Genomic DNA, 20,237 nt, shown 5'->3' on the forward strand with positions numbered 1-20,237 from the left:
CTACCTAGATTCTATATGCTTCCTCTTCCTCTTTTGCCTCTTCTATTTTAGTCTTTGATTTACTTAATAAATAGTCAAGTGAAAGTATTTAACCAGTATGCACTTTTCAAAGAGGTATATATGGTAGTTACCATTAGTAGAAAAACCCCTACCGTGGCGGTCTTAAATGACTTTTTGGGGCGGTTTTTAGAAGTTTAGGGTCCGTCGTATATCGCGGCGTCGTATAAACTTTACGATTGTACAACCGCCGCTATAGCTCACCTATTGTGGCAGTTGTTATAAAAACCACCATTATAGACTTATATAAAACGACGGCCGTTAGACAAGAACTGCCACTATAATTTATCTATAGTGGCGGTTATTTTTTGAAAACCGCCACCATAGGTATTTCAATAATAACTTACTATCTCAAACCTGATACTATATGTTCTCTATAACGTCGATTGTTGTTAAAGAACCACAACTAAAGATAATTATGACGTCGTTTGTTAGTAAAGAACCGCCACTAAAGGTGAAGTAATAGTAAAGAACCGCCACAAATAGTTTCTTAAATACATTTTACGCTGTTTCCTATTAGAACCGCCACGGTAACACCGACGTAATAGGGGTTTTTTCTACTAGTGTGTACGTAATATAACAAGCGGTTTCACAATTACTTTGTATGATTATGTAAAACCGTCTTACATAAATTTTTGTTTTTAACAAATTATATATATATAAGGATTTTCATAATTTAGCAAAGCTTTTTCATTACAACTTTCACAAGGATCCAAATTGAAAGAAACAAACAATTTGAAGCACAACTAGTACTTCAAATATAGCACTAGTACTAACTATTGGTACAAACCCTAGCATGCATATTAAATTAAACCATAATAATAATAATAATAATAATAATAATAATAATAATAATAATAATAATAATAATAATAATAATAATACAAACTCCATTAAACCATACTTAGTTTTTTTTCTTAATTACCTAATAATAATACTAATTAAGTCACTCTCATAATATCATACATAGATGGTAGGTAGGGAGGACAGTCTTATTTTCGTAGTTATATTAGGATTTAATTAAGTAGATAGACGTATTTAGCGTCTTCGAGCAGCGGTTTCTCTTTGGCAATTGAAGTAGACAGCAGCAACAGGAAGTCCAAGATTGTTGTTTTCAGCAAACGTGCGAGTGCAGAATCGATCTCGAGTAGTCGGAGTCCCAACGCTTGCCCTACGCTTCTGCTTGAACAGTAGGAACACAAACCTGTGGATTCCTATGTTTGGCCTTGGCATCTCATAGCTTACAATCTCTTTTCCTATATTAAAAACCCAATTTAATCCCGTCATTAATCGAATCATATATATACCCTCTCCGTCACACTCAATAGTTAACCTCATTTCGTATTTGTTATGTAGAAAATTTTGAATATTGAGCGTTATTGAAAATATTCGGATTTTCTAACATGTGCCCTTAAAAGAAAGTTTGTTGAGAATATTTCACTAATTATGGTAAATGTAAGTTTGTATATGTATTTTTCATGATTTATTTTCAACAAATTTTGTCTAATTAACTTGTTAATAGGGCACATGTTAGAAAAACCCATAAAAATATTATAGTGTTTTAAATTATGCGTCTATATATTAGGTTTAGATGAAAATTTATATGATCGATCTTACCAAAAGTGGCATCCGTTGTGCCTGGAATGTCTGTCACAATCCTGTAACATACACAATACTCAGTTATATATATACACATACAATAAATAATACTGTGTAATATAATTAGTGAAAGTACAATAATAATACATGGTGTAGTATAATTAGTAAAAGTTTGATCACAAATTATAATCAGATGCAACTACCAGTGTAAATGCTCTTTCAGATATGGATCACTTGGCCCGGGAACATCCGGATCAGTCATAATCTGCTCAAAATGTAAACAAATGAGTTAAGGTTACAATGATTAACATCTTAATTACAATAACATCAACAAAAAACGACTTAGGTCCTTAGGTTGGTACGCTCGGCTTGATCAAAGTTCAAAACTCGTCATTATTAAAACTAAAATGATGATTATATATGAATCCTACCATGGGTGATTTAGTGATTGTTTATATAAAGGGATTTATGAAGTAAAGATGACAAAGTGAAGAAAATTTTCATGTCTTCACTCTTAGTAAACCATAATCGAGAAAATTCAAATATGGTCGTTCTGGGTGGTATTCATGGTAAAGGCTCAAAATATGTATGGCGAAACAAGGATTTATATATGAATGGGAAAACAATGATATCGGGAAGATTCAAGTATGGTTGTTCTGGGTGTTACTCATGATAAAGGTTCATAATATGTAGGCCAAGTCGAGGATAGATGAATAATATGAACCCTACATACCATGATATATGCATGAGGAAATAGTTTATAACAAGATTATAATAATTATTATAAGAACATGATGACATGATTAAAAGGAATTATTATTGAAATAATAATAAAATTAAATTACCAAAGTGAAGAAAGTTTTCATGTCAGAATCATGAACTTGAACCCTAGGCTTAAGGGTGACAGAAGAAGGGAAGAATTCATGACCATTATAAACTTGTTTGTTAGAATTAAAAGTGACAGACATAGTTATAGATGGATAAAAAGGGTCAATGACATCTCCCACTACTCTACTAATTATAAGAGGGTTTGACTTTGCCATTTTCTAAGATGGGTTTTTTTTGGAGAAGGTTACTCTTGTATTGATGCAATTGGTGGGGGTATGATCTCATTGTATATATAGGGCTATTGGGGTGGTAAAGTTATGCTTTTGCATCATTTATTGAAAAATTAAATATATTATGGGGGGAGGTATGTTGTACTATAGTTGAAAATTCTGTGTATTATAATTCTGATCTGTTAAGTGACGCGTTATAAAGTTATTTTTTTCGAATCACTTTTAAAGGTTATTGCGTTGAAGTATTGGAATTTGATAGGACGTGAAAGGAATGCCACACTCGGTGATGATTTGAACTTTTAAGAACTATCACTCCAGTTTACGGTTTTGTGTTTAATGATGAAAAAATTAAGGTATTATATATATGTTATGTCTTTAATTGAATTTTTGTTATTCATCCTTGACATATTGTGGTGAGAGGGTGGAAATAAAAGTTATGGTGTAAATGAAATATATTATGATCAGGGTATGTAAGTGTAGTATTATAGTCGGAAATTTATTTTTAAATACAGTTTTCTTAACATGTACTCTTAGGAGATATGTTAAAGACTTAAAGTAGCTGAAAAAGAAAGTTTATGATGTATATCATAGAAAAGTAAAGTGTAAAGTTCCTTCTTCACTTTCCAATACAATCTTTATTTTTAAACTTTCTTTCGTAAGATATCTTAAGGGTATATGTAAGAAAATCTATTTTAAATATCATACATTTTGTTTTAATAACTCAGTGTATTCTAGTATGTTAGATGAGACGTTATAAAGTTATCTTTTCTAAATCACTTTTAAAAGTCACTACATTATTGCAATATTGAGGTAGGTTGTGAAAAGAATGTCGTCACTTCTGGTTATGATTTGAACTCTTAGAGGAGGATTGTCACTCCAGTAGTTCAGACCAGCTTGCGGTTTTTGTGCTTAATGATTAAAATTAAGGTATCATATATATTGTGTTTTTGATTGAATTCTGGTTGTTCATCGTTGATTTTATCTACGTTAATTAGGTCGCTAATTTCAATTTAGGAGTCCCGTCACTAGGGAATTTTTTGCCTATGCATGAAAATATAATATTCATTTACTTTTCATATAGAAAAGAAAAATAGCTAACTCAAAAGAAAACAAGTGAAATAGCACATATATCACATGTGTTGTAATATAGGGAACCATTTTTTGAAACTTAAACGTTGGCAAAAGAATTAGCAATAATGTGCAACTATAATCTTGATTGAGGAGTACCAACTCTGCCAAGGCCCGCTTTTATTTAAAGTAAAAATGGTCGTCAAAGGCCCACTCCAATAATTTAAAATCGAATTACCTATTCCATTAACACAAAATACGGTAGTTCAGATTCTGTACAATTTATGTATTCTCTCCAATTCGTTATAATGTTCCCTTTTGTCATTGACACGATATTTAAGGAATACTATTAAAATTTTAAAAATGAATAAAAGACATTGGTGGGGTTGGTGTTAGGAGAGAGAGATGAATTATTATGAGTTAAATAAGAAGTTGTGGGGCCAAAACATTAAGAAAAGTAATAAAATAAGAGTAAAAGAGTTGTGTGGGTTTGGTGATAGGAGAGAGGGATGAATAAAATAAGTGTAAAAGTTACCAAAAAGGAAAGGGGAACATTACTTGAATAATCCGTTTCGGAAAAGAGAAAACATTATAGCGAATAAGAGAGAGTATGTTATATAGTATTTTTACTTATATAAATTTGGTACCTCGCTCATTAATTATTAGCTATTTTATCATTGAACTAGTTTTGGAGCCCGTGAGAATCACGGGAATATGGGATCGTTAATAATTTTTTGTCTTATGTATTTAATTTGTACATAGCTTATATGGAGTACTCCCTCCGTCTCGATTATTTGTTCAACTCTAATTTAAACCGTTCACGAAAAATAGGAAGGGTAAACAAATGAATTTGACGGATGAAAAATACAAAAATTACTAATATTTTGAGCTTCATTATTAAACCTTATAAAGTTCACAACAAAACTCAAAAACTTTATTGTTCCATATACAATCGCTTGTACTACAACTGTTTTGGTTGTATAGTTTGTAAACTATTGAGGTAGATTGCAATTACATATGTAACTTTTCTAATTGTCTTTTTTTGTTAGTTCAACATATGGACAATTAAAAGAAACATTTTTCAAAACTCAAATTTTTCATATGTCTTTCACTATTTAAAAGTAAGTTTCAAATTAAAGTATTGCAACTTCGAAAAATATTTTCATGATACTCCGTAATAATCAAGTAGGGAAGGAAAGTTTGACCGAAATCAAGGTATAAATGACTATGTGGTAAATTCGTTGTAAATGCAAAAGAGGATCTATAACTCCACTACTCTCTCGCCTCCATGACGACCTTAAACGTACAACTCTTTTGATGTACTCTAGCCTTGACCGCTACCATGCATGGCCATCATAGACATAGTATTGAACCAAGCTTGACTCCTAGTATCAAACCATCCTAACAATTACGTCATTTATATATAACAGTTGTCACACCACTAATCAAGCTGGTTGAGAGAGATACAGAAAATGGGAATATGTACATCAATTAAATATTCAAAAACTACTAAGTTTTCATTAAAATAATATTGAAAGTTTAAAGATACTATTTTTTCTAATTGATAAATAATTTTAAATTATTTTTAATTAATGTTTTCAGGATAGATGAGTGAATATATTTATCAAACTTTTTGCTACGTTAGTTTTATTTATTTCTAGTATGAAAGTGAAAATCATTTTTTTATAATCTCAATGAAATATCAATTATAATATGAGGGCTTCGTGAAGCTAATCTACGTAAATGTAAAATGCAAACCCATTCTCTTAGGCATAGATTTGGGTAGATGAGACGGTGCTCTTTGCAAATTATGTTGTAACATGAGTGAGTGAATCCACTTTTTGATCTCCGCGTCATCGTCCTCCGTGAAGACATCATCAGAGTAGCTATGTATTATTTCTAGTTAATTATTATCGAACTTGGCCCTCTATTGTGCACGAAACAAATGATTTGTTTTTTTTTTGTGGGCATCCCACCGTTGTATCTAACCATATTTCCTCAACTTGACTTTGTTGCTAGTCTTAAAATCAAATTATAATGTGGATATTTTCTTTGATAAGGCGATCAACAATTTACAGTGTTAACATTCACTTTGATCAATATCTCATTGTTGTTAAAATGAAAAACAAATTCAAATTTCCAACTTATAATATTTTTTTTTTTGTGAAAAAAAGGTTTAAATCAAGTAAAAATGAGCAATCGCTTCCCAATCTATAAAGTAAAAATCATGTTAAAATTCACTTTGCTGTTTTGCTTCAATTGAAGTCTTGTTTTAGTATATTTTTTGTATACCGTGTAAATTGTAACCCATTCTCCAAATAAAGGAGAATGATCTATTTTCCTCAGCATATTTATTTTCGATACATATGTGAAATCTTATTACTATTGGTATTTTCATCTACTTTATTTGGCTCTTTACGGACAAAGATCAACTAATATTGTTCAAGAAAATTTAAATGTCATCTAATCTGAAATAAGAAAAGTCGACATTTTTCCCTTGGACTCAAACGCTCTCTAGTTTGCTTTATCGATTGAACTTCACCATTATTGCAATATAGTCCATGTTTCACTAAGAAGACCAATCTATAGCTACCAAAAGCAATTATATTGTAAAACCATCATCTTTTTCATTATATTAATTGCACAGAAAGACGTAATATTCATAGCTAATATACAATATTGAATAAAAGAACTAAACTTGTATCCCGACTCAGCAAGCTAAGTGTGACGGATCAGTCATAAATATATATGCATCGCTTACATGTTTTTCGGTCAAAAGGATACAATAGTTCTTTTGTATGATACTGATCTTATTGTGTAAACACATAACTCGTTTATTAGCAACAAATGAATAACTTTATTTACAAAATGGACCGTCTCACGTGTGACACTCTTATTCTATAATTTGTGAAAAAAAAATAAGAAAATACAATCACTAAAAGTCTAATACATGTACCCAAAAATCACTAAAAGACCATGAAAATGAAAATTGAAGAATAAATGATACTTTTCCCTTTAAAAAACAATAAAATTGTACTCATATTATCTAACAATGTGGCCTTGATCAACAAATCACTTGTTTGATCTTCATCCGCCAAGGCATTCCTATAATTGTCAACCTATTAAGAAAACAACAACAATATTAACAACAAACTAAGAAAATTAATCATATACAATAATAAGTACGATAATAAGCATCAAATAAAAATAAAGTTCAATAGAGTGATATGTAAATGAGATTATATAACGCTAGGTGGTGATTGTTTAGACCCATGAGAGATTGAGTATGAAGATAAAAATGAATCAATGTTGCTATTTATAATGGGTAAACAAACAACTAAATTATTGTTATTAAGTCAAGTGAGGAGGGGAAAGAGTGAGGGGAAAACAAACAGTTAACAAACGGTTGAAAGAATTTATAAAAGTAATGACTCCTTTATTGTAGAATATTCATGTCTCTCTTAAATATTATAATTAATATAACAATTAAATTGTAGAGAGAAATTACACATTTACCTTCTTTTTTTGACTACTTTTGTTGTGTTTACGATAGATTACTACACATCATTTTAAATAGATTAGAGGCTGTCACATGGCAAATAGAGACTACTCATGTTAGCTTTTTATAATATTGTATAAATAATAAAAGGATATTATTATGAGGAGTATTTGAAGAGTCGGAAATGGGTTGTTAATGACCACATTCAATGTGTTTACAAAGGTTCAATGTTACTACTATAATAACATAAATCAAAGTATAATAATGGTGAGTGAAAATAAAAAGGTTATCCTAAATTCCTAATAAATAAAAGAATTATTGGTTAAATAAATAGGATATATTGATAACCAAAATTATTAGAGGAAAATAAAAAGTTTGTAATAATTTTTTTTTTTTGTGTGTTTGAAACTAATTTTTTTTTTAAAATTTTTTGTGTACTTATAAGCATGTGACATATGGCATAGATATATAGATAAATATTAATCATGTATATTTAATTGTAAGGATAAGTATGACATATTGCATCCCTTTTAATTATATTGTATAGATAGATTAATTAAGTAGGAAAAATATTATTAATTATTTTGGTGGGTGTTAAGTATTATGAAGAGTTTTAATCAATTTATTAACATTTTTTATTACAAAAATGAATTAAATAGAAAAAAAATATTTAATAAAAATGATGGGTGTTAAGTAATATGAAGAGTTTTAATTAATTTATTTACATGTTTTATTACAAAAATTTTAATTAAAATGTCAATTTTAATTATAAATTAGTTCTTTTACCCGTGAAATTCACGGAGGCACGCGCTTTTGTTTAACAATATATTTGGAGACGGTGTGAAATTGTTTGAAGGAAAAATATTATGCACGCTCGATCATATATCCTTGAAGGATGTAAAATAGGTACGATTGTTATGAAAACATGTACCAAACGAAAGAGGCATTTTAAGTCACGACCAATAATAAAAAGGGTACGAAAAGGATGTAAAAGGGTACGATAAAAGTGGTCTCTTAATAATTTATCGAAAGAGCGTCTCTCCAAAGTTTTAGTGATCCTTAAAACGGTAAACTGAGACTAAGAGGACAATTAATAGGATATTAGCTAGTAAGTAAAGTGGAGATTAAGAGCATGAATATTGAGAACGGAGTCTAATAAACAAACTTGAGGAAATCCAAAGGACCAGAAGTACACTACATACTATAGTTTAGGCAAGCTTATAATTTTTGATCAGTTAGCGCTCGGAGCGACCAAGTATGAACATACCCACTGAGTGAGTGATAACAAATACGCCTAGCACCATTACGTACTTGAATTGCAGTAGATAAAAATATGCACAAGAAAATCCAAATAGCTAACAAAATGTTTCGTTTTAAGAGTTTATTTGTCGAGAGAGATCACACTCAGAGATCCCATTCGGGCATTCCTTACAAGAAAATGTAGTACGGAGTAGTACACACTCGGCAACTGGTACATGAAAAATGGAAACCGAATTTCCCGTGTGCGGTAGCCATGAAGAGCCCGAATCAATAAATCTTTGTATGCATCCTAGATGGTCTTGAAGTAATATGAACAACCCCTTCATCTCCTATACAAAGTGTTTGTTTTGTTGGAGTAAACTGTTGGCACATATGATCTTCAATAAAGGTCACAAAAAGATACAAAACTGATAGATGAACCAACTTAACCAAAACCTTAAAGTGATGGTTGAGACTCAACTATTATAAATATTCCTATTACGCTCCCTTACTCAAATGCCCATTGGACTTGAAGAGTGGTTAGTTGTGCAACGACTCCCCCGTACCGTGTGTTGGGTTTCCACTTCGAGTTTTTTGAGGAGTTTTGAGGTTGTCAGGATTTGAACCCGTGACCTTCGGTCACACTGGCTCTGATACCAAAACCTTAAGGTGATGGTTGAGGTCCCACTATTATAAATATTCCTATTAGAAACATTTGAAAGTTGAACTTTGTGGCCTTATGGAAATCAATAATCGAAAGGCAACTCTGACTTTTATTTTACAGTTCAAATTCTTATATTTCAAATTATAAAAAAAAATACTAGGGAAAGAATCAAAGAAAGAAACATGGGCATTTAAAAATTAACATTAGTATCTTTAAAAATACTTTATGGAGTGATCTAAAAAACAATTGATAAGGTTTGATTCCCCAACTAAAAACTAAATTAGTTAAAATTAGCTAAGTGTATTGTGCCAAAACCAAAGGGAAAGATTATGATGAATGGGAGGGAGTAATTTCAGTGCCGGTACTTTCTTTCAGCGTGAACTTAGGAGCGTTTAAAGGCAGAAATGGCCGACGAATAAACTCATGCAAAAGTCCCTGAAATCACAAAAGCTTTAATAAGATGGGTGTACACAAACATATTCAACATTTCAATGGCCTAATTCTATTACTTGTAAATTATTTGATTATAGGGACATAAGATAAATTGACCCAAAATATATGAAAATGAAATATAAACATAACTAAATATACACCTCAAAACAATAGTGACTCGAGTATATATGCAATAAATCCACCGGGATCACTGTTCACTTCTATAAGGGACGTCAAAGTGCGATTTCTTGCTTTCTCTAAGATCTAAGATAGAATGACATACTAATAAAACCAGCGGTCGAAACGAATACTCGTATTTAATTTAACTATCCCCAAATACCCCTAATTATTGGCAAAAACTCACCGATCGCTTACAATTTTCAACAATTGTTAACGACATGTCATCAAGTCGGTGAGGTCGTCATGTGTAATTTCCCCTAGACGGTAGACCTCAAGTATTACTCCATATTCTTTCTTTCTCTTCATTTAACACCAATCTTTATGAATACCTGTATGGGATCAACTCTCTATACAATACAAATTTATACAGTTGAAATCTACAAAAAAAAAAGAATCATAAGGAATCATACAAATAAACCCATACATGTGCAGCACTCTTGAGGGATATGATGTGGTGGTCCTGTTTGGTTTGGGTCTCCATTGTGGAGTAGAGCTTCATGATCACAACTGTAGAGTATTTAAAGAGTCCAATTCGTGATTAAATGTTGTCATATCTTCCCTAATTTAATTATCTGGGAGGAAGATGAATAGATAGAAGTTAAAGTAGAATTATGGCTGAAGGAAGCTGATGAGTCGCTATTATTGGATAATAACTGTGCCAAGACCGTCAGTTATTGACCTCGATAAAATTCCTTCATTGTTTAGCTTTGAATGGTGAGGTGAGTGAAGCTTAGAATCATATCATATACTATATTAAAACAGAAACCGATAGCCCAAAATATTGCCACGTGTCATCACCATAGCATTTGCCACATGTGAAATCATATATAATTATTATACATCTATTAACCAGATAATTAATGATATTCATATCTAATTAGGCCCTCTAAAAATGTCAGTTACTAATATTCATATCATTTATGTTAAGGAAATTTTACAAATTTAAAGAAAACCCATGCATTAAGCCATCATTCACGGAATCAATATAAGATCTAACAATATTTTCAAATTTTTTATTTTGTTAACTTTAAAAAAATTATTAACCAATATTTTCAAATTCTAAAGATTCCTAAGAAAATGACAAAGATACATATGAGCATTTAAACTAGATCAGTGCAACTTATCTATGGAACATTCAATTTTTTTATTTTGTTAACTTTGATTAGGAAACAAAATACTCCTATTACGGAGTACCTACCGATAATTCTGCGAAAGCGTGATCTCATGTATTTCGCAGATTCGCAAAGCCTCGCTAGATTGATATACTTCTCTTCCATTATTTTCTTTTCTTTTATTTGTCATTTTGCATATCTTCATGTTTAGCATTCTCCTAATTTTTCAAGTATATCTCATAATATTTTGTTCACATGTGTGATATAGCCGAAGATCAAGATAGATATTGCATGGAAATTCGTATCCATTATGAAGGTGAATGACCCATTTAGTTCCATAATAAAGTATGTTTGAACAGTTTGATCGAGATATTTGAAATCCTATATTGGTAGTTTGGTACTTAGTCTTTTTACTAGACATATATAACTATTTTGTTACGTTTATGATAATTAATTATGTTAACCATTATCAATTACTTTGTACAAGCACAAACGTTGTCCGAAGCTTGCGTACTAGAAATAGTAAAGTTCATCGATGAAGATTGAAGATACGGGTGCGTGCAAAGTTGATGACCATCAACTAAAAGTTGATTAAGTTGATATTGAGTACGTTTGTCTATAGACTAATGTATTTAATTTTTTCACAATTTGTTTATGTAGATAACTTAAATTATACTCATTCTATTCTACTTTTATTGTCCTCTTCCCCTTTAATTTTATCCCACAATTTTTGTCCGATCCCATCTCTAAATTTATTAAAACAAAATTTTAATTATTCAATATTACCCAGATAACTAACTACCACCATAACCTCTATAAGTAATAGTTTATTACGGCCAATGTTTCCGCCATTAAAAAATGATATCATCAAGTACAAATGTTGAGCAGTACGAAACCGCTTCAAAGTTTGTTGTCATAGTCGCTTACATTGTTAAGGAGTAGCCTATTTATTATCGTAAGTTGTTTTCTATTATTGTTAATTTATGGTGTTAAGTCTAAAAATGATGACCACTATTTGTGAAGTAGTCGTATCCGCAAAATTTCTTTTGATTGTAGTATGGGGTTAAGGTGCTACGCTTTATGTGATTTTTTTGATTGTATTATAGGATTAAGCTTCTATCCTTCTACGTCTTACACTGATTTTTAATATTTGAGAAGTAAAGATTGGTTTTACTTTGATCAGTTATTACCTTCTCATTCACTTAGTAATAGAGCCGTTGATGAGAAACTATTACTCTGGAGATCAAATAGTTCATATAAAAAACATTCTCAAAATAAAAAGATAAACAAGTGATGACGCTAATAGCTTGAGAGGGATTTCTCGAAAAGACACTTACATGCATATTTGAGACTAGACAAGTGATTTTTATTTTCAAACCGTTTTATTTGATTATTAGATGGTTTCAAATTAGAATTATTTAATCACTGATAGAAAAAAATGCGAGCTTGATAATACTTATTTGAGTGACACGGGTTTGGAGTTACGCATAAGCAACTTTGTACTAAGAGAGTGTTATATACTTTTTCTATTTTATTAATTTTAGTTTTATTATTTAATCTCTCATTTAAAATTATATCAAATTAACTCTATTGTATGATAAAATGAGTTATAATGTTGAGAAGCAAATGTACCTTGACTTAATAAACAAAAGAGAATAAAATATAAAATAAAGTTGTACTCCCTTCTATTCAGGGTTTTTTTTTCCCTATTTTCGTATTCGGTTATTCGGATTTTCTTCCCTACTTTCTTATTTGGGTTGATTTGTGTGGTCCAAATTCAATGACATGTGGGGTAATGTATTTTGTGTGGTCCAAATTCAGTTTCTTATTTCTTGTGCAACGTAAAGGGGAAGGATATAGTGAATAAGAGTGAGTGTTTAACAATTTGAAAGGTGACTGAATAAGCAGTGTTGATGGTGGGAGGTCGTGATAAGGGAAGGGTCGTGATGGGTGGTTAATGACGGGTTGGGGAGTTGCATAAAGGTTACGAGAAGGATTAGGAGTCACAAATGGGGTAGGGCAAGGATGATGGATATATATGGATCGTAGGACGGTGCTTAGTTGTGGAAAAGTTGCTAATATAGGGGTTCTGAGAGGCGTCGTGGCTCGAGGTGTTGGGTGCAGTTACCACTGTGGTGGAGGGGGTGCTGGTGAATCTCGAGGTAGTCTGTAAGTGATGACGAATGCTACTATGTATATTTCTTAAATAAACAAGTTATGAAATTTACAATAATTTCATATCTACTTTATAGATTTTACCTCTAACAATAATTTAAAAAGTCGAGAAAAAAAAACAGTGTACTTCGAAAGCAACATAAAGTTTATAATGTGTATGGATAAACGAAGTAAAATTTTCTAAAATTTAGTAATTTACTAAATCAAATAAACACGTAAGTTTTTGCGTTTAATAATACTTTTCGTTACCACCCGTGCAGTGTACGGGTTCCAAAACTAGTACGATATGAATAATGCTAAGGGCCTGCCACGTGGATTACTCAAGTTACCTTTTTTATATTATTTTATAGATAGATGTGGCATAGTAATTATCTGACGTGGCTTTTTACAATCACACGTGGCTTTGTTGACGTGGACTTTATGAGCCATTTTAGTTTAGGCTTTTAATAGTATTTTATAGATTTCGCTTTCAGAAAAAAAAATTCAACTGAAAATTAATCAAGTGAATTGAATAATGCACTGAAATGTATTTAATGAAAATATTTTTTATACGACAAAGTCAATAATTTCAATTTATGAATTTTCTCAAATTATTTTGTCATGAAACTAATAATAGCAGTTTACAGTTTTTTTTTATACGAGTATGGGTCAAATCATTATCTAATAATAGCTTCAATAAAAGATCTGGTTATTTATTCTTTATCAATTTTATTTTATCTTAGTTATAATATTATAGTTTTTTAGTGAAAATAATATAATTTGATGAAAAAATTAATTTTCATGAAAAGATAATAGTTTTATGAAATAAATTGTCAGTATTAGTTTTCTTATTTACAAAAAATGGATTTTAGAGGGACAATTTTTGAGAACTTGTATTCTCTTAGTATATATTGTAATAGATTAGTAGGGGATAATGGAAGTAGGGGATGGTCCGTCGTAAATCGTGAAGTGGCTCCGACCCAATTTTATGTGAAGTGGCAATCAAGTTTGTTTTGTAGTCACATATTTTCACTGTTTTAATTATTTATTTATCTTTTTAAATTTGTGAAAAATTTGTTAATCAAAGGTAATATCAAACAAACCTTACTTTCAAAAAAAAATATCAAACAAACCACTATTACGTTTTGCAATTGTACAATCATTTAGAGATTCAAGTGGTTATCGACCTTCCAATTATTCATACAATTATGTGTCAAATTTGGTTGAAACAAATCAAATTGTATTTGATTTGAATTTGATTTGTCGGCTTTAGTTCATTAATCTCTAAACGAAGTTCCTCGAATCTTTTTAGTATTTGATTATTATGATTTATGCAATTCAACAATTAGTCTTGTGCAAAACGCTTTAACTTAAAATCAGTAATATAGCTAGTGAGTTACCTCTAATATCAAAATCAAATATTAAACATTAGTTAATACTCCGTAACAAATTAATACTCACTCAAATTCATCGAAATTGCGATATTTTCCAACCCGTTTGGCAAATGTTGCCAATTTCAATAAATAAATGCATGGAATACGAGTATCATGCAACGGTGTAAGAAGAACCAAGTGTTTACAAACAAATAGTCTATCTTCAAGTAATTAATTAAACTCAAAAGCTCAGACAAGAAGAATTTAGTGATAACTTGCTTGTACATTCTGAAGCTACTAAAGGTACTAGAGACTTTTGCATATTTGGGAGCACACTACATTACCAAAACAAGTTTTTCAACATTTCATTTTATAAAATAGATCCACAAAATATATAAATAAGCTATCGGTAAGTTATTTGGATCCTCCACTCCTTTCTAAGCAGTCCAAATTTTATCCTAGGAGGCTATGACGATTTAATTAAAGTTTCCATTTTATCCCGAAAAATAATTGTTCATTGAGGTGGAGAAAGAATGATAACTAAAAACAGTATCAAGGGAAAGGAAATAAATGGAGAGGGAAATAAATAAAGTGGATCTAAACTCCTCGGTAGAGCATGACACTGGGTTGGGCCAGTACGAGCCGGTCAGGTCCGGTCTCCGAGTCCATAAAAATTTGGTGACCAGCCTACGTTTCGGTCCCACTCGTAAAAAAAAATCTAAATTTACTTTTCTTCACCATACTGGTCTGGTCAAAGCTTGGTAAAAACCAGAGCTAAAGGGTGTCGGTCCGGGTCCCTTCATATCCGATCTGGTCCAGTCTCTGGTGGGGTTGTCCGGTTTCTGGATTCTTGCGACCCGGACCGGTGAACACCTCTACTTGTCTTGTCTAGACCTGACCCATATAAGGTTAATTATTTTTTTTTTAATTACTAAGTTTGGGTCGGGCTGAAAATTTTTGACTTTGGCGCGACACTTGGGGTGGGGGTGGAGAACTTGGGCACAAAAGTGCTTGGGTTAGGCTAAATCGAGCTGGTCCGCACTGTTGTGTAGCTCTACTCGTCGATAAGCTATTTCACATGGAACATGTATATACTATTTTATACTCCGTAAAAGTTGGAGTTTGGAGTATAAAGTGACTCCGTCAATCAGTAACGTACAAAATTAATATCTTAATTAGAAATTTTAAAAAAAAATTACCCCACTGTTAGCATCGTAATAACAAGGTGGTTTGATGGTGTTGAGGTGATCTCGGAGAATACTGTAAGAAGGGTGCGGGACGTGATAAATAATGAAGGGGTAGGAGAGAACATGGCGGTGGCTGGTGGGGATGATAGGAGAGGGACATCAAGGGGTGGTGGTGAGAATGAAGGAGCGGGGTGAAGGGCGGCGAAGGATGGCTTCATCAAAGTTAATGTGAATGCGAGGCCGGGGTGAAGGAGAGAGAGGGAGTAGGGATGAGGGTAGTGTGTCAAGAGGCCATGGGTGTCGTGCTGTGGGGTTTGTCTATTGTTCGTGAGAAAAGTTAGGAGGCTTACATTGCGGAGGTGATTCCGGTGCTAAATGGCCTCGAAGAAGCTGCTCGAAGAGGTTTTCAACAAGTGAAGTTGGAGAGCGGCTGTTTGCAGGTGATTGAAGCGATCAAGAAAAGGAAGCAAGGGAGAAGTATTTTCTCTCTTATCATATAGGACATTGAGTTGAGCTATAACTTTCAGTCTATTATTTGGTTCATACGAGTCATGTTAACAATTATGTTGCACATGCATTGGCTCATATTGTTCCTAGAGCTATTGGTAGATTTGCTTGGGCGAATGATTTACCACCTTCTTCTGCAAAACCTTTTGTATTATTCGATCGTTTATTAATTGAGTAATGCCTTCGGGCTTCTTTAAAAAAACAATATTATGAAGGGAAAGAGAATAAACGGAGAAGGAAATAAATAAAGAGGATCTAAACACCTTGGTTGAGCATGACATTGGGTTGGGCCAGTGCGAGCCAGGTTAGGTGTAATACTATGGTTTTCTATGTCTGTGGGTACTCTATCGAGTGGGACTTACTCTGTCGAGTAAGTATGTTTTTACGCAAAACAGTAGCTGACCTGATGGGTACTCGATCGAGTACGTGTGACACTCGATCGAGTAAGGGGCACTCAATCGAGTAAGTCACTTACTCGATCGAGTAAGTGAGTCTTATGGGTTGATTTAGCCTGGTTTTGTTAATAACGCGAGATTAATATAAAAGGCTTCCGTCATTATTCTTAAACACATTTACCTTCTAAAACCTTTCAAGAGAAAAGAAAAGGAGTTACGTAGTTCGCATTCATCGCGTTATTAGCAAATTCCAAGGCTAGGATCGTCGGATTATCTTGTTCTTTACGCCGTTGTGATCGTTGTGTCGAGGTAAGCTTTTTGTATAATTTTTATAATGTTTTGTTAAGTTTGTTTAAAACCCTAATTGGGTAGATTTGGGGGATTTGGGTGTATTGTGTGGATTTGGTGGTAATTGTATGTATATGTGTTATAGGAGGAGGATTCGTAGAGGAACGGTATTGATTAGCTGCTGTGACGGTCGTGTGATTGTTATTCCAGGTAGGATTTCCCTACTCAGTATTGTTTACATGACATTGTTGGTAATTGATTGTTGTTGTTGTATATCATATCGGTATTAGATTTGGTAATGGTTGATTGTATTGTTGGTTGTATAACTGTCTGTGGTTTGCGAGGTGCGTCCTCGGCTGAGTGGAGTCACTTGCGGGAGTGGCTTCAAGCCCTTGATTCGCCTTCTGTAGAACCCACCACAGAAGGGATGTGCACATTTAGGAACGTGGGTTTATCGCTCGGATGAGATGAGCGGGGCTTAGGTGGGAACGGCTGCGGTCCCCCACTCGCGGTGTGGAATACTTGTTGCGATGAGTATTCTGGCAGGACTACACACTTTAGTGTGTAGTCAGGTGTGTGGTGATTTGATGGAGATTGGTTTGGTTGGATTGGATTGTTGTATTGCTTTGGTTGTATCGTTTGTGTAATCAGTACTGACCCCGTTTAATTGTTTTAAAAACTGTGGTGTTCCATTCGGGGATGGTGAGCAGTTATTGATCAGGTATGAGTTGATGCGCATGGGATAGCTGGGATAGAGTCATCACATGAGTCACTAGAGTCTTCTGCTGTGTCATGAACTACTTTTATTTCAGTTGGTTTGACAGTTTTGAGATACAGTTGTAGTTGTTTTACCAGTTTTGAGATTTTGACTTATATCACTTAAACTTATTTTTTTAAGTACGTTTCTTTATTGTCTATTTGATATACATTGCTTCGGGTAACCGAGATGGTAGCATTCTCGTGCTTTAAGTGGTCCTGGTAAGGCACTTGGAGTATAAGAGTGTTACATCAGGCAAGGGGTAGGCTGGGTTGCCGATTAGTGGCCTAGGCACGTCACTGAAGAGGGGGCGGGCTAGGCTGGGCCATGTTGAGCTCCCTTTTGTCCGCAGAGTTGTTCATTAAGTGGCCTGACCGGTCGGCCAATCCCGACCTCCGAGTCCATGAAAATTTGGTGACCGGTCTACGGTCCAGTCTGGTTCAACTAAAAAAAATAATCTAAAATTACTTTTCTTCGCCATACTGGTCCGGTAAAAACCGGACCCAAGGGGTGTCGGTTCGGGTCCCTCATATATATATCCAATCTGGTCCAGTCTGCGATCTTAAAATGTAGGATTGTCCGGTTTCCGGGTTCTTGCAATCCGTCCGGTGAACACCTCTACTTGTCTCGCCCAGGCCCGACCCATATAAGGCTAATTAATTTTATTTTTACTGAACCCGGTCGAGTTGAAAATCTTTGAATTTGGCCCCACACATGGGGTGGGGGTAGAGGTGGCAATTATTGACACGACACGAAGTTAGCGGGTTAGGGTTAAGACTTTGTTACCCATTTAAGTAATTGGGTTGACACGGACATGACACAAAATTTAAATGGGTCAGGTTAGGATCGAGCTCTTTTGACACGAATCCGACACGAATAACCCGTTTATTTAAAAGTGTCATAATATATTCGAGTTGAATCAATAATCCAAACAAACAACTTAAAAATATGCATTTTCATTCATCATTTTTGAGATAATAGGGCGATAAAGCTTAGTTTAGTTTATTAGTTTATTTGGTTAAATGAGTTAAAAATGACCTTCTAAAAGATAAACGGGTTAAACAGACAAGGTTGGGTTACGGAAATATTAAATGGGTTGGGTTAGGGTTGATACAAATGAACCGTTTATGTAATTTGGTCGGATTAGGGTTTGGGTTGTGATGACCCGTTTAAAGTTAATACGAACGCGACACGACCTGATCTGTTTGCCAAGTCTATGTGGGGGTGGGGGCGGGGGCGGGGAACTTGGGCATATAATTGGAGGTTGAGCCTGGCTGAGCCAAGCTAGTCCGCATTGTTGTCCAGCTCCACTCGATCATTAATAAGCTATTACACATGAAAATGCATGCTATTTTATAAAACTTGGAATGTGGAGTATAAACAGAGCCGTCTTTAAGGGTGTTCAAGTGGTGCAGCTGAACAGGGCCCCGAGATTTTTGGGCCCCCTAAATCCCCGTTGTTATACTAAAGAGGCAAACAAAAGATCTAAGTCGATTTTTCTGTTCACGGCATAGTTATCACCCGTAAATAATAATGTCTTTACCTGTTCCTTTGTGAACTCCATTGTGCAATATATAAATTCTATCAACCCAAAAATCCTAGGACTGTTTGTTTTTAATATTTTCAAAAATAATTTATCTTAATTTATAGCATGAACTAAAGTTACAAGAATTTGAGTAAAATACTATTTAAACTTCAATATCATCTCAATCATTTTCACAAAACAAAATTTATAAGGGTCTTGATTTTCGTAGTACACATTTTACTCGACGCAGTACACTATTAACATTTTTGCCCCTCCCATTTCCCTTTACATTCTCCCTCTCTAACCTCTCTCTCTAACGACGATCTAACCTTGTCGGAGACCCTCCCTCGCCGGTAGACCTGTCAAAATTCGACCCGACCCGAAAACCCGACCCGCCCGACCCATTTTTAGGGTTATAAACCCGGTTTTTTCGACCTGCGACCCGTTTGACCTGAACCCGAAATAACCCGTTATTTTAGGGTCGAGACCCGACCCGAACGGGTCGACCCGTTGGGTCAAGGGAAAATCATGAATTTTATTAAAAATATTATTATTTATATATTATATTTGAAAATATAGTTAAAAATTATTTTTTTATTACTTAAAATTAAAAATTCAACCAAAAAGTCAATTTTATATAACTTTTATAATATTTAATAATAAAATAATTATTAAAAAAAGTTTATTTTTATAATTATATCAATATAATTATTGTATATGATGAATATGATTAAAATAATAATTTTAAATATATTTTACTTTTTAAAAAAATATTTTTTAAATTAAAAAAATCGTTTAAAAAAGACTTTAAAAATTATTTCTTGACCCGTATTCTGAACTTAACCCGACCCGTGACCCGACCCGTATTTGACCCAACCCGTATGACCCGACCCAGGACCCAACCCGCCCGACCCGTTTGACAGGTCTACTCGTCGGCGACCCAACCTTGTCGTCGTCCCATCCTCGCTTTTATTTAAGAATACTAAATACTAAACTATGATATTTTAATTAAAATATATATGATATAAAACTATAAAATATTAAATCTTTTGTTAATGCTTTTATTTAAGAATAACTTGACTCATACTTTGCATTAACAACACTCTAAATCGTTTTGATTACTTTCATGATAAAAAAAATTGA

General features: G+C 33.1%; 1 protein-coding gene across 1 annotated transcript; it reads right to left on the reverse strand.

Annotated features, from left to right (window-relative positions):
- Window positions 1-915: 915 nt before the first annotated feature.
- Window positions 916-2,699, reverse strand: LOC141618332 (CEN-like protein 2). Its single transcript, XM_074435452.1, has 4 exons — window positions 2,502-2,699; window positions 1,860-1,921; window positions 1,675-1,715; window positions 916-1,313 (listed from the first exon to the last, which is right to left on the reverse strand). The coding sequence occupies exons 1-4, from the start codon at window positions 2,697-2,699 to the stop codon at window positions 1,096-1,098; spliced, it is 519 nt and encodes a 172-aa protein (XP_074291553.1). The 3' UTR covers window positions 916-1,095.
- Window positions 2,700-20,237: the final 17,538 nt, after the last annotated feature.

This window comes from Silene latifolia, chromosome 1 (assembly GCF_048544455.1).
Source record: "Silene latifolia isolate original U9 population chromosome 1, ASM4854445v1, whole genome shotgun sequence".
NCBI lineage: Eukaryota > Viridiplantae > Streptophyta > Magnoliopsida > Caryophyllales > Caryophyllaceae > Silene > Silene latifolia.